At 47.3% G+C, this 15,160-nt stretch overlaps 2 protein-coding genes across 12 annotated transcripts in view; one reads left to right on the top strand and one right to left on the bottom strand.

The window, feature by feature from the left end:
* The window catches only part of ko (Stork-head domain-containing protein knockout), a 65,191-nt gene extending 55,330 nt beyond the window's left edge, over positions 1–9,861 (top strand). For 2 of the 3 annotated variants that reach the window (XM_018007372.2, XM_089469140.1), the window contains 5 exons: positions 3,604–3,862; positions 3,939–4,195; positions 5,859–6,086; positions 6,157–6,308; positions 6,367–9,861. In XM_018007372.2, coding sequence (XP_017862861.1) covers positions 3,604–3,862; positions 3,939–4,195; positions 5,859–6,086; positions 6,157–6,308; positions 6,367–8,400 — 2,930 coding nt within the window. In that variant the 3' untranslated portion in view covers positions 8,401–9,861. Of the gene's footprint in view, positions 1–981; positions 3,418–3,603; positions 3,863–3,938; positions 4,196–5,858; positions 6,087–6,156; positions 6,309–6,366 lie in introns of those variants that run through there. The other variant, XM_089469141.1, reaches the window with a different exon arrangement.
* Positions 9,862–10,276: 415 nt separating this feature from the next.
* Positions 10,277–15,160, bottom strand: part of siz (Brefeldin-resistant Arf-GEF family protein schizo) — a 39,489-nt gene continuing 34,605 nt past the window's right edge. For all 9 annotated transcript variants that reach the window (XM_018006821.2, XM_018006827.2, XM_018006825.2 and 6 more), the window contains 4 exons: positions 13,267–13,766; positions 11,919–13,147; positions 11,018–11,852; positions 10,277–10,950 (listed from right to left, as the gene is read on the bottom strand). In XM_018006821.2, the coding sequence (XP_017862310.2) occupies positions 10,436–10,950; positions 11,018–11,852; positions 11,919–13,147; positions 13,267–13,766 (3,079 nt within the window). In that variant the 3' untranslated portion in view covers positions 10,277–10,435. The remainder of the gene's footprint in view (positions 10,951–11,017; positions 11,853–11,918; positions 13,148–13,266; positions 13,767–15,160) is intronic.

Below are 15,160 nucleotides of genomic sequence, written 5' to 3'. Positions count from 1 at the left end.
TCATTTCGCGCGGCTTTCGTTGCCAACGTTTGCTGGCGCTGCACTGCGTCCACTGCGAAGGCACAGATAATCATTTGCATGAACACAAGTCCTCAATTGCTGCCCGATCAATCAAGCAATCAATTTGCGACGAAGCAACTCCAAAGAAAATTCAGTTTCCGAAAATCCTTTGCTAAAAACGAGCGCAACTTGGCCCTAACTGAAAGAGACTCCCATATGAATATTGCTGAGCAATAAAGGCGAGCTTGAGAGTGAAAACTAATAATAGTCAAGTATCTTTCATTGAAGCAAAGACTAGTCTCCATATTGAGTTATTTTCATTCCATTAATATATATTTTAAGCATATTGGCAGACGTCTTCATACCTCATATCATTTATTTACCATACACATTCCTTATCATGATCAACATCTGACTTTATTTAAGCATGTCCATCTGTCCGCTGCAAAGTAAAGACATATTTAAACCTTAAACCCATGAGAAATTAGAGTATAAGGGTTATGTGTAAATGTATGCAGAAGAAGGCGTGGCAGACCCCATAAAGTATATCCATATATTCTTCCTAAACAGAAAGATGTGGTGTACCTATCTATAAACATTGGAGGCGTAGGAAGTCGAGTAAAACTGAGAGAGCCGAAAATTTCACACTTCAGTTACTTTTAAGATCCTATAAAGATAGACGGAAATATTTGATGTCCATGCAAATCGGATTTGACTATATAGTATTAGAGTATTTGACTATACAGTATTAGAGACAAGTTCTGTTCTATTTTGAGCACTATTGATTTTGGAGCTTAAATTTTGAATAGATATAACGAGTATGTTTACGCAAATTGGTTACAACTGAAGATTCATTTTGATATAGGACTACTAGAGTATATATATTATAGACCGTTTTCTGAATTTCTTATAAAATCACAGCTTATATAAATATATAAAATATTGTTACGCAGTTGCTTGCTCTTTCCCGTTATATATGCTGTCTTACGACTATACCGTTTACTCTAGCAGTTTCTGCTCTACAGCCGCGACCGAGAATATTAGCCGACCTCTGACCTTCGAGGCCAAGGCACAAAAATATCTTCCTGACGGTCGCTGCCAACTTTAAATATTGTTATTTCCAAGAAGAGGATTACAACAACAATATGTTTGGTCCGCCAGCCAAATGCCCAAATTTGCCATGATTTATGAAATATGATAGACGATGTGTGTTTTTTGGGTTGTGTGTTTTGTGTGCAGCTCCAGTTTGGCTACTGCATCGGCAATTTATGGACAGGGCGTTGCTGCCAAATGAGCAGCAAAGCCAAATTTGCCAGCTGATAAGTCAAGGCAAATAAATTGCCAGTGAGGGAGCCAACGGCAGCCCCAACAATGGGGCGGTGCAAGCGAGCGAGCGAGTGGCGCCTCGCCATTCCAGTCACAGATTGAGATTGAGTGCAAATTATCCAATTGCAGTTCCACCTGGACGACTGGACGATTAAACGGCAAACAAATTTGGTCTCGTGTGCGATGTGAAAGTGCGAATGTGGCAGGTGTTTGTGCTGACGCGGGTGCACAGATGGTGGGGGAGGGGGCAGGCCAAGGAGTGAAGGCATACACGAGTTGCTTAGCGCATTTCACAGTCGCCCATCAAATGGCGCTAATTGTCCTTGACGATGGTGCCATCCCACATGGCATTTTATATTGCGTTTGCAGCGTCAAATTGCTGCCGGATAAGAAACAGCAACAGCAACAACGGCAACAGCAACAGCAACAACAGCAACAACGGACAACGGCAACAGCAGAAAGTGAAAACTTGAAAAATTATGTAACGGCCGCAAGGACGTTGTTGCCGCAAGGCTGAGATGGCGAAGGAGATGGAGCTGCAGATGGAGGCAGAGTTCGGCGACAGCAACAACGGAGGTCGTCACACACTTGGTCTGATTTTGTGGCACAACTAGCCTCCTTTCCCCCTCTCCCTCTCCCTCGCTCTCGCTCTCTTCCTCTCGTTCAGTCATGTTGTGAGTGCTCGCTTCGGGGGCGTTGCTGCTGATGTTGCTGTTGTTGTTGCAGCTGCTGCTGCTGCTGCATTTTAGAGGTTAAGCTGGCAAGTAGGAAGCATTGTGGCGGCGCCTCCACAAATTGCTGGCGACAATGCGGCAGCCAAGATTGAAGCACATGCGAGCTGTCCAATTTTTATTGTCGTCGTTGTCGTTGTTGTTGTTATTGTTATTGTTGTTATTGTTGCTTGCTGTTGTTGACTTTTATTCGCTGGGTGCGCATTTTAATTAAGTATACGACGCGTGAGCTCAGCGCATAATATAAAAATTATTTTCTGTATGCCATATTAGGCGATGCTTGCAACTGCCACAAGCGGCAACCTGTGTGGTTGTCTGCAGTTGTAGCGGCCGTGGGGCGCTCCTAGAGCGGCGTAACTAACATCTAGCGGGAAAAGACGTGAGCTGCAGCACAAGCGACAATTTAACAAGTGCGAGGTGTGATCAATAAACATATGAAGTTGAGAAAGAAGCGAAATTTAGAGAGTGCGATATAGACGCGAAAGCTTGGAGAGAGAGAGAGGTAAAAAGAGATGAAATGGTGGGAGAGAGAGGAAGAGGGGGGAGAGATAGAGGGAGAGAGAGAGGCATACAGAGAGAAAAGAGAGAGAGAGACAGGGAAGAGAGATAGAGAGAAAAGAGGGAAAATGAAAGCTGGTAAAAAACATGAACGAATTGTCCCTTAGATGAAATACTTTGGATTATCTAAGAAAAAAAGAGAGAACGAAGAGGGATGGAGAGAAAAGCAGAACTCGTAAAATAAAATTCCTTAATTAAAGCACTTTGAATCGTCTTGGGGAAAATTAAAATATACAGCAATTTGGGAGAAGAGCTATAGACGGAAAGGATTGCACAATATTCAAAATATTTTGAAGAGAGATGAGAAAAACGAAACAGCTAAACGGTAACAATGAGATAATAAAATTAACAAACAATGACAAAATTATAAATCAAAACACATATAGAAAAAGAATTTATAAATAAACAATATGAAGAAATTATTAATATAAATATGAATATGAATGAATGTAGATTAAGGCAACAGCAGCAAAGATAAATATTGCTCAATCAGAGATAAGAAGCTCAAGGAAAATATTACTGAAAATACTTTTGAAGAGAGAGAGCAAAAGCAAAAACAAAGGCAAAAGCAAAAGCAGAGGCTGGTTCATGGTCACAGCACAGCATCACCCAGCTGAAAAGTGGAGCAAACCACTTAGCCACACCACTCAGGCAGTCAGGCATTCAGTTGCACGAGGCGTGTGTGTGGCACTTCGTTTAATTACCTCAGCATTGAGACAGATGTAACATCAAATGCCAAAATGACATTTGGAGTCAAGGCTTTGACCATTCGCTGCTGCCCGGCCGCCCGAAAAGCCAAACTGTTTGTTTTTCTCTCTTTTTTATACTTTTATTTTTAATTTATTTTGTGCGCTGTGGCTGCAAAAATGCGAGCAAGTTTAGCTGACCAAATGCGGCTGAGTTGCCAGGCCTGTCATTAGCCTTAAAAGTAGCCCGGCTTATGGACGTTGGCAATGCTGACCGCCTCTCCTTGGCTCTCTGTTTGCAGGTGACATTGACGATTGCATTGTGACGCCGACGGTCCAGGGGCAGTTCACCCCGCTGCCCGAGGCGCTGTGCGATGTCATCATGGACTTGACCGCCGAGGGCCAGTCGGCGACCATCGAGCATGTGCGCAGCAAGCTGGGCGTGCGATTCCCCCACATGACCACGCCTGCCACAGAGGTCATCTACGACTCGCTGGCGCAGCTGATGCAGGAGCAGAAGATCTACCAGACGGCGAAGGGTTACTTCATCTTCACGCCAGAGTGAGTAGCATCTACATTTGGTTTCCATGCATTCTCTTTAAAGTTCTCTCTTTTCGTTTTATCAAATCCTCTGCAGACGCCGTCGCAGTCGGTCGCGTCCGCGCAGCAATCATCACCAGCTCAATGGCGGCCACAGCACCAATGGCAGCCTAGTCTACTCTCAGCTGACGGAGGAGGAGCACCAGCAGGACGTCGTTCCGCCGGAGGCACGCACTATGCTTATGTCTAACGCGGAGGCCCTGCACTCGCTGTACGGCGAAATATCCACGGAACGGGATGGTGACCTAACGCATCAATGCATTCAAACCAATCTGGCGGATGTTATCTGCGGAGGCAAGTCGACTGCCAAGTCAATTAGAGTTCTACCCCGAGATTATTGCATAAGATTGAGAAGACTGAATCAGAGAGGCAAATGTTGTTCATTTGGGATATAATTTCCCTGAATTGAAATGTCTTTAATATTGTATACTATTTGACTATTTATGCCCTAAATCCAAATGGGGAATCAATGTATTTTGCATGCAGAAGCAGACGTGGCAGACCCAATGAGGTATATATTCTTAATTAGGACAACAAGCTGAGTCTGCCCGCTTCCGTTCGTCTGGGTATGACGCGTCAATCCCTAAACCCATAAAAGCTAAACACATTTTTTTAAAATCCCTGTAATAGTACGTGCAGATTATTTCTTTACAAAAATTTTTATACTCATTCACGAAAGTGAATCAGTATATTGGTTTTGTGCAATGTCCGTCTTGCTGTCCGTCCGTCTGTCCGTCTGTCCGTCTGTCCGTCCGTCCGTCTGTCCGTATGAACGCAATCTATTTCGGCGCTATTGAAGCTAGAGACTTGAAATTTGGAACACATACTCGTGTATATCTCCGATTTATAAAGTGTTAAAATTTTCCCGATCCGCCCACTAGGGGCGTGGCAAATCGGAAAATGCATTTTCCGATATACCAGAAATCATGTTTGTTGAAGAGCTAGAAAGCTGAAACTTGGTATGTAGGTCCGCGTTGACCACCCAAGATCACGAGCTATGGCGGATATATCTACGCCCATTGGGGGCGTGGCAAATCGGATAAAACTGTATCTCCTAAAGTTATAAACCTATAATGCTGAAATTTTGCACGTCAGCTAATGGTATGATTCTATAAAGTCTGAAGATAAATTATAAGTCTACGCCCGTTGGGGGCGTGGCAAATCGGACCTGAAGATATAGTGATTTTTTAAATTCTCCTATATTTTGGACACTATTGATGGCAGAGACCTCAAATTTTGTATATATACTCGGACTGATCACCCAAGACCAAAAAGTTTTGTCGGATATATGTCCGCCCACAGGGGGCGTGGCAAACCGCAAAAGTTTATATCTCCTAAAGTAAAATAGCTAGAAGCTTCAAATTTGGATAGTTGAGTTACTGGTAGCCTCCTCTATCGATTCCCCAAAAATAATTTTTACGCCTCTTTAGGGGCGTGGCATATCGAAAAATACCCTGTAATTTTCACATTTTTTTAGGGTAAGCATTCAAACTTTGCAGTTAGGGTAACGTTATCTCTTTCTAAAAACTGACCAAAAATGAGGTGTCTGCGCCCAGTTGGGGCGTGGCAAATCGGAAAAACCTGTATATTCTACAGTATTAGAACGAAACTTAACTACTAAATTGTTGATGGGATGTGAATGAGTATTCCGCAGTCGGTAACGCCCGACTGCAACGTTCTTACTTGTTTTAATTTTGTTATCGGCCAAAAACCTTATCGAACTGATAGATAACGCTGGAGGAGTAAATGTTGATAAAGGAGTTGGAAAATGCAGGAAAGTGCTGAGGTCTAAAATTGCAATATTTGTATGCTAGATCAATCCACAGACTCTACATAAAAACGTAGACTGGATGGCGTACAGGGTACCTGCTAGTCAGGCTGGAGCTACAGCAAACTTTTTAAAGCTAATTCATTTGTAACAATTCATAAGCTAAAGTAAAATTATCTTTCTAAACAGGTAATCCCAATGATAAGATTATATATCCGCGTGCGGCCAAGCGACGCAGTGCATCATTTCCGACGCCGCGCAGCTTGGAACGCCGGCACAGTTTGCGGCTCTTTGGCTCATCTAAGCGCCTGCAACGCTGCGCCTCGACCCGCAGCCTGTCCAAAACCTATGCCCAGACGCTCAACACGACGGACAGTAGCAGCTCGGAATACCAAAGCACAGATTCGTCATCCCCCAGTAAGTAGCGGAGCAGCCACAACTGGAAAGGACATTCTTTATCTGAGAGATTCTATTCTTACGTTTGCAGAAAAAGGATCTTTGCTCTCACGGCTGTTCCGACGCAGCGGACGCGCCAAGCAGCGCCAGATTGAGACGTACTCGGCACAGTTTCCGCCCGCCGAGTGGTTCAACACGCGCGCCGTCCATCTGCATAGCGTGGGCACCCAAACCGCAGATCACGTAAGTTGGCATCACAATCAATCAACCTTTTAATTGTAAGTCTTTTCTCTTGCTGCAGGACATGCCCTCGGTTCATACGCTTTCCAATTCGACGTTCTACGACGGCTCCGAGCTGAGCCAGCGGTCGTCGACACTGCCGCGTCGCCATCGCCGCCACATGTCCAGCGAGTCGACGTTCCTGATATCCTCCAGGGACTGCTCACCCATACGCCGGCGGTCTCCCGTCTACTGCAGCAGTTCGCTACCTCGTTCCACTCAGTCCATCCCAGCCAGCAGCGGCGGCAGCGGAAGCGGCAATGCCGTCAATCACACCAAAATAAATCACTCCTCGGCGACGCTGTCGCGCCTGCACACAGCTACGCCAACGCCGTCGTCCATGCAGCAGAAAACAGCGCAGAAGTCGGTCATCGGCAAGCACATCTTCGAGAGCTCGCCGGCTCGCTCCTCGACGCTGAAGTCCGCCTCGTCGGGCAAGCGGCAGACGGATGGACTGATCGTGATGAATGGCAGCTCAGACAACAAGACGGCCTACCGCAGTCTGCAGAGCAGCGGGCCCTCCAGTCTGGAGTCCTGCAAGACGTCAATGCTTGCCAGCGGCCCATCCAGCATTGACAGCGGCAAGGTTTCATTCAGCCAGAAGACCAGCGGCCACTCTAGTCTGGACTCACAGTGCTCCACGAACACGGCTGTAGTGGCTCCGACCACAAACACAAATGGCAGCACGCGTTCCATACTGCTGCTCAATGGCTCGCCACGCGGCACGCCGCGCCATCAGGCGATGAGAGCGCGTGTGGCAGAAGCGCAGGCGCAGGCGCAGAGGCAACGGGCGAGCACGCCCAGCCGCATAATGGAGGAGCTAAGCTACCCCCCGAACTGCAGCGCCAATGGAGTGCCCAATTCGAACAGCAATAACTCCATCACGCTGCAGGTGACCACCAGCTCGAGTGGCGGCGGCCAGAGCATACCCAGCACTAAGATCTTTGTGCAGAACTCGCCGGTGAGGAGTGTGATCACGCTGGAGAATGGCAAAATGTTGGAGAACTCGAATGTGTTTATCATTAACAATGAGACCATGACGAATGAGAAGGGCGAGATCATCAAGAAGACGCTCTCCAAGCAGACGACAGCAGCAGCTGCACCCCCAGCTGCATCTGTGCCAATGGCCACATCCACGCCAGCTAGGCCCGAGTCGGTGCCCGAGCATCCGCTGAGCGAGACGGAGGCCAACTCGGAGACGTGCGACTCCATTTCGTTCATCAGCGAGAGCTCGCCGGAGAATACGGCCACTGAGACGCCCTCCTATGATGGCGGCAAATATGCCAAGAATACCAACAACGAGGGCACCATGAACAACAACCGCAAGCTGTGCCTGCAGCTGGCCAATGGCATCGCCTACAAGAACAACGTGCTCAAGAATGAATCGCAGCCGAATTCGCCGTGTGGGGAGCAGCTGCAGCAGCACCCACTGAAATTGGCTGCCTTGGCCAACCAGGACTTCGAAATAGCCGGGTCGGTGGGCAATTTGAATTTCTATGAGAAGCAGTCCAAGGACTTGGCGCCCTCGCAGAGCAACCGCAAGCTCATGAACAGCAGCAGTGATCTGAAGAACCTTTGCTACGAGTCTGTCTGCCAGCTGCAGAAGTGCACCATGAATGGCGATGAGCTGGCGCTCGCGCATCTGCTGCACAAGTCCAGCAATCCGCTGGGCAGCGAGCCGAATCTGGCGCTGAAGGATCATGCTAATGACAAGGCCATCGATAAGGAAGCCATGGACAGGCGGCTGAGCCTAACCAAGGAGTCTCTGGAGCAGCATGGCATCGGCAACGTTCTGGGAACGGGCAACGAGGAGCTCTATAATTTCCCCAGCCTCACGGATCTGTCCTTCAATTTTACGTCGCTGGCGGCGCGCAAAATACTCCAAGGAGTGAGCCTCAACAGCATCGACACGCTCGTGGAGCTGAATATGGCGGCGGCGGCGGCAGCTGCAGTGGCGGCCAGCAATGCCCAGGAAAAGCAACAGAATAACCAGACGACAACGGCGGCAGCGGCAACAACAGCCCCTACCGTGTGCACGGACTTTGGCATGGTCTAGCTGGAGCTATCAGAGGGAAAGATGTAGAGAGAGTAGTTCAGGCGCCTCCGGTCAACAGAGCAGCTCTGTTGGATTAGGAGCCCGCTTCATCTTAGCATAATCAAACGAAGCCTTAGACGAGCAGCAGCAAAAGCAAAATTGAATTGAATTTATAAAATCAATCTCTGTAATTTATTATCGATTATCGAATATGGGTTAATTGAAATGCTTTTGTTTCCGTTTCGTAGTAACAATTCTTTTCTCTTTCTAATTTCATTTTATTTCTGTCTGCACTCGTTTTTAGGTTTTACGAATTTTCTTATAAATCGGAAGCAATTTTTTATTTACAGTGCCAAAATATGTTTAGTTTAATTTTAATGTTTATACTTTGGACCCCAGCCACAACGAGCACCCCATAGCACTCGCGAATCATCCGAATGCATCTGACAGAGTTTGCAAGTGCAATTTATTATAAGTAGAGATCAACGCTCACCGCCCAGCCTTTTCGTTCCCCTACTTGATTGTAAAGTTTTTCCACTAGATTGGAATCCTCCCTAATTTTTAGTTTTTGTATATTTGTTTAAAGCAATAATCATTTAGACTAACATGCCTATAAAGCAACCCTATTCTACATATGATACGAACTCACATACACACACGTATACACACCCTTCTACATACACACATACCCATTATAGGAATCTACTACGAATATAGAATTTAGCACCTACAACAGAAATACAATAATTTTGTACAAGGCCTTAATTAGTAGAGTCAGCAATAATATAAATAAGTTGAAATCACTAATAAATATGAAATATACAAATTTATATAAATGAAATGGTTTTATTTATTATTTCAATTTAATATTATAATAACTTCATCAGGAGCATCGACTAAATGGATGCAGTCATAATGCCCTTAGGCAACAGATTCGACTATTTACTCTCGGAAATCTGAAGCTAGATATCTCAGTTGGGAGTCTGTATGTAAAATCTGGCCATTAATGTAACGTAAATCTTAAATGAAACACCTGAAATTTGGTATTATTTCTTTTCATTTATTTAAATTTTTAAGTCTTTTCTTTTTCACATATTTATATTTATATATTTTTATGTATATATATAAATATCCGGGTTGGTTTTTCATACACTTTTGCGATTTATTATTATATTATATATTATTATTTAATATTTTAGATTTTGGGTAGTTTTGGCTCTATAAATATGAATAATTATAGCTAATTGCTTTTAAGTTAATATTCATGTTATATACACACACACGCGGTATATATCTATATATGTATTTATATATATGTATATCGATTTACGATGGTTTTAAGTTACACGAACTTAATTATGGTATAAGAAAAAAGTAATATACAAAGCGCAACTTATCGTGGATTGTTTTAGTATTAAAATTACGTGTTTAAGTTTATCGTATAATGTTTTAGATAGAAAGGGGATTAGATACAAAAGAAAACACTAGTGCGCTAGCAAAAGGGATCTACTTGCTGAAAATGTATTTCAAAAATTGGTTTTTCTTCTGTTATTAGCTAACTGATCGTGTGCACGAGTCTGCGACGATCATAGAGGGTATTTGAAAAGATGATTAGTTAAGAGATAAATGTATATATATAAATTGTTGATAAATGTTGTTAAATATGTACAATTAGTTTTGAAAACTTACTTAAGTCGCATTTCAATCGCGTTAATAGACAAATATGCAGTTTATGTACAATAATATTAGCAGAGAACGAAGGAACATTAAGAATTCATATTGTAGCTGCTGTTTTGTTAGGTGTTAGGTGTTAAATGTTTGTGTGCTTAAAAATGGCTTTCGGTTCGATTCGGTTCGGTTCGTATCGGATCATACAAATTTCAATCTACGCGTATGCTTCAGATATATACATATACATATATTTATATATATATATATATATATATATATATATATATATATATATATATATATATATATATATATATATATATGTAGAATGCGTATCTATACATATGTATATATTTAAACTGAATATACAAATACTGCGCCATATTTAGACTTCTGTGGAGCGCGAGTCATCTGACCGCGATGCTTTGCGCTCTCGTCCTGGTATACGTCCCATTACCACAGGTCCTGGCTGTGTCTGCGACTGCGACTGCGCCTGTGCTTGCGCTTGTGCTTGAGCTTGTGCTTGGGCCTGTGCTTGCGCCTGTGCTTGCGCCTGTGCCTGTGCTTGAGCCTGAGCTTGAGCGTGCGCCTGCATCTGAGCCTGCGCCACCTGCTGCTGTTGAATCATTTGCTGCTGCTGCAGCATGTAAGCCGCCTGCGACTGCTGCACGAAGTTGGCGTGCGTGTAGGCCTGCATGCCAGGCGCGGCATAGACGTTGCTGGTGGTGGCCTGCAGGTTGAAGCGGATTTTCGAGGCCGCATTGGCCGCGTTGGCGGCAGCTGCGATGGCGGCCGCGTTCTCCCTCGACGCACTCGACGTGGTTGTCGACTGGAATGAGATGCTCATGCCGCTATCCAGGGAGCCGACGCTGCCACGCCGCTGGGGCTTCTCGTTGCCAACTGGAGGGGGATTAGACACAGATTAGCAACAAGTTAATTAGACAGAAAATCAACAAATGTCGCTTACATTGCTCATGCATGTCCAGCAGACTGTTGCTGAGGGCGCTCCGCTTCAGCTGATTGGAGTCCGTAGAGCTGGACGCCTGCTCGCCGGCCGCCTGAGTGCCGGGCTGATAGGGACACGGGCAGACCTCGACATCGGCCACGCCGCTGTCGCGGTTGTCCGTGTTGCCGGTGGCGCGATTGCGCGCCGACTTCTGCCGCTCGAGTTCGGCTTCAATGCGCAGCGCTTCCATTTCGTCCATTTCACTGATGGACTCCTTGAGATCCTCGGCGAACTTGCAGCGATCGTGCTCGTTGCGCGCATTGAAGGTGATCAGGATCTTGCCGTCCACCTTCTGGGAGAGCTGAATGCAGAACGGATAGTTCGGCAAGTCCAGCAGGCTGACCACGGCGCCGCAGAGCGGGAAGCTGTTGCGGAACGTGTACGTCACGGAGGTCTTCTTCTTGCTAAAGATTTTGGTAATGACCAGCAGATCGTTGAACAGGAACACCTCGCGCTGGTGCACGCCAGGTCGCTCCTTCTTGTTCACGTCGGGTATCTCGTACAGCCGACAGTAGCAGACGAGCCGTCGATGGGGCAGGGCCAGATTCGGCTTCTTGCCCACTATGGTGGCCTGGACCTTCATTACCTGGGTCACGTGGTCGCTGCCTGGCTTGAACTCATCCGACTTGACGCGCTCGAAGATGCCGACCAGCATGTCCCTGTCTATGTCGTGGCAGTCATCGATGCCGCGCAAGTTCTTGATGAAGTCCTCGACGCGCATGCGCCGCTCCGGCTTCAGATTGGGCGTATGCAGATCCGTGTTCAGCATGATGATGGCGAAAGCCAGCACAAAGATCTGCAAGGAGCAACACGAAGGCTAAGTAAAGAGGAGCGAGCACTCGCATATCCACATTTGACTTACCGTATCGGATGACCTCAGCCGCCCCACAATGTCCGGATTGCACTCGCAGTAGCGCTGCGAGAAGACCTCCATCAGCCGCTCAATCTTCTGCGCCTCGCCGGGCATGCGGAAGTAGGCCTGGAACTTGCGCAGCGCCACGTCCACCTGCCGCCCGGACAGGTCCAGCTCCATGGCGAAGCAGCTGAGCACCGCCATGTTGAACTGGTTCTGCAGATTGCCCAGATACTCGCCAATCATCTGCCGCGAGAGGCCCTTGCGCGTGATCAGGAAGCGGGCGACGCCCTGCGGCGTGTTCTCCAGGAATCCGCGCCGGATCAAGTACGTGATGCCCTTCTCCGGCTTCTTGTTGAACAGATTGAGCCCCACGCGGTACTGCCGCTTGCGTATCGTCTCCGACATCTTGTAGTTGGGAGGCACGCCCGCCGCGGCGGCCGCCGCCTGCAGCTGCTGCTGTTCGTGCTGCTGCTGCTCGTGCTGCTCGTACTGGGCGGCGCTGGTGTGCGAGGAGATGGCGTGGTCATCTGTGGGCGGCACGCCGCCCGGTGCGGTGGCCGCTGCCACCACCACCTGCAGTTGGCCGGCGGCGCCCACGGAGTCCGCCGAGTGCGTGGAGAACTGCTGCGAGCTGTTGAGCGCCGTGCCGCGCTTCCAGGTGTGCGGGGAGTTGCTGCGGTCGGAGCCCAGGTCGCTGTTGATGTTGCGCTCCGCCGAGGTGATGCTCGAGTCCGAGCCGGAGCTCTGCACGGACGTCAGGCTGCCGTTCTCGGCCGTCTTGCAGAGCCCGTTGGTGCGCAGCAGCGAGGGCGGCGGCGGCGTCTGCCGCTGCATCATCAGCAGCTGGCTCTGCTGCTGGGCCGTGATCGAGGACGTGCGCTTGGGCACCTCCGGCGGCACCTTCTTGCCGCTGCCGCTGCCCTGGCTGCCGCAGCTGGGCGTCGGCGTGGTGCTGCCGCCCTTGGGCCGCATGTAGATCTGCGCCGCCGAGTAGTAGGGCGTGTGCGGCGAGTGGCCGCTGGTGTTCACCCAGGAGGCATTCAGCGAGGTGTCCGCCGAGCTGGCGTAGCTGAGCTCGTGCGGCGACCCGTGGTAGCTGGTGTAGTACGCGGCTGTCGGCATCGCCTGCGCATTGTAGTAGTGCGGCTCGGCGGCGTGCAGCAGGTTGACGTGCGGATGCGAGGCCAGGCCGGACACGGAGGTTGTGGAGCTGCCAATGGACACGGGTGAGGCGCCTGCGTTGCAAAAGGAATGTCGGTTAGCGCTGTCTAATGGCTTTCCCAAGCAGTATACTAATTGACAACTGATTTGGCTCAAAACTCAAAGCGAGACTCAAACTCGAAATCGAACTCACCCGACTGACTGCGAGGAATGGGACTGCAGTCCAGCTGGCGCCGCTCGCGCATCGAGAGCGAGCGCGTTGGGGGCGTCCGCGAGAGTCCGGGCGAGGCGGCACCTGGCGGGCCCGCCATTATGGTCACACGTGGCTGATGCTGTCCCGTCTGTTGCTGCTGCTGCTGTTGTTGTTGCTGTTGTTGTTGCTGTTGTTGTTGCTGCTGCTGCTGCAGCTGCTCTAGCTGAGATTCTGTGGCACTGCCGTAGGCAGAGGATAAAGAGGCATTCGCGGAGGCGCTCTCCTCGGCCAGGGTCATGCTGGAGGCGGTGACCACCATGCGGCGACTGAGGCGCTTCTCGGCCTTGGCCATGGCCGTGATCGAGGCGAACTTCTTGACCATCATGTAGTGTCGGAAGGCGCGCTGAATGGTGACTGCCGCATTGCGGGCCCGCACGCCGCCGTACTTGCGCTCCAGCAGCTCGATCTGTTTGTCCAGCAGATCCTGCGATAGCTCGTACCTGCAGAGCAATTCCAATTCTCAATTAGTCAAGTCTAGCAATGGGCAAATAGACACTACGCTAAAACAGCACTTCGAGAATCTGCGCCAAGGCGTGTCGCTAGACTGGGAGCATTTGCGCACCACTGCCGCAAGTCGCAGCCATTTGATAAGATAGCGCAGTTTGTTTGAGACGCGCGCGCGCGTGTGTGTGTGTGTGTGTGTATCTTTGAAATACAGCGCGAGCTGTCGACCTGATTAAAATGTTGCCACGAGGAGCGAGCCAGGCCAAGGGAGCGACGGCGAATTTGCGTATTGCCGTAAAAACATAAAACAATTCCCCAAAATTTTCATTTCGATCTTGGCCGATAGCGGAGTCAGCTCCAAGTCATGCCACAGTTAGATCTGTTTAAAAGTCAGCCATTTCTCATTCAGAATTCTAGCATAAAATATAACCGAACCGAGACTTTAATAAACAAATGCCTAATGAACCTGAAACGGGATTTTAGGCGCGGCATAAAACCAATCTATTTCTATTTCATTTTTACATTTTGCCTAAAATGTATTTAGCAACGAGATTGTTATCAGTCAGTCAGTCAGTCTCTCTCTCTCTCTCTCTCCCTGTCTCACTATCTCTCTCTCCCTCTCCTTATCTTAAATATTTGCTAAAGAACCGTTATCATTTGAGCAATTATTTAGTCTAGATCGTTCTTTGAACCAAGAGCTTTTTATAAAAGCTCTATTGTGCCTACGGAAGCTCGAGATAAATTGATAAGAGACATTCAATAAAAATGACGTCAAAAGTCTAGAAAAGATTTTTAGATTTTTATAACCCGAACCCATTGAATATGGCGAGTGGGAGTAGAAAGTATACAGCAACGGACAAAAGAAGGCGTGGCAGACGCCAAATATTATACACATTGATTATATTCCCGATGAATGGATCTACCCACTTGCAGACTAACCCTATGTCACAATGGACTTGCGTCTCTCGTGTATCCTGCATAGAGCTAGTTTATTATCCCATTTTATTATTACTAATCAAACATTTTACTTTGGTTTCATTAAGTCATTTAAGATTTTCTGGGTAGATTATTGCATTAAAAACAGAAATTCAAAAATATGGCTGAATTTTGATAATTTGATAACTGATACAGAGTATTTGATACTGGAAAAAGTATTAAAGGAATTAGCAGAGAATATGCAATTGTAATCTAATCAAATAAATAATTGAAGCTGTTTTCAAATAAAGACAGACTTGCCGGCACTTATCTTTATATATTATCCTTATCGAGTATACACACAACTTAATTATAAGCATATTATTTATTGATTTGTTTGTATATCAATAATTAATATTCTTATTCTTCTTGTTTACCAACAGAAAATATTCTTATAGTTGTCCCATTTTCTTTA

This window comes from Drosophila arizonae, chromosome 4, assembly GCF_054131065.1.
Source record: "Drosophila arizonae isolate 15081-1271.41 chromosome 4, UAZ_ARI_1.0, whole genome shotgun sequence".
NCBI classification, from domain to species: Eukaryota; Metazoa; Arthropoda; class Insecta; order Diptera; family Drosophilidae; genus Drosophila; species Drosophila arizonae.
This window is presented reverse-complemented; position numbering and strand designations above follow the sequence as displayed.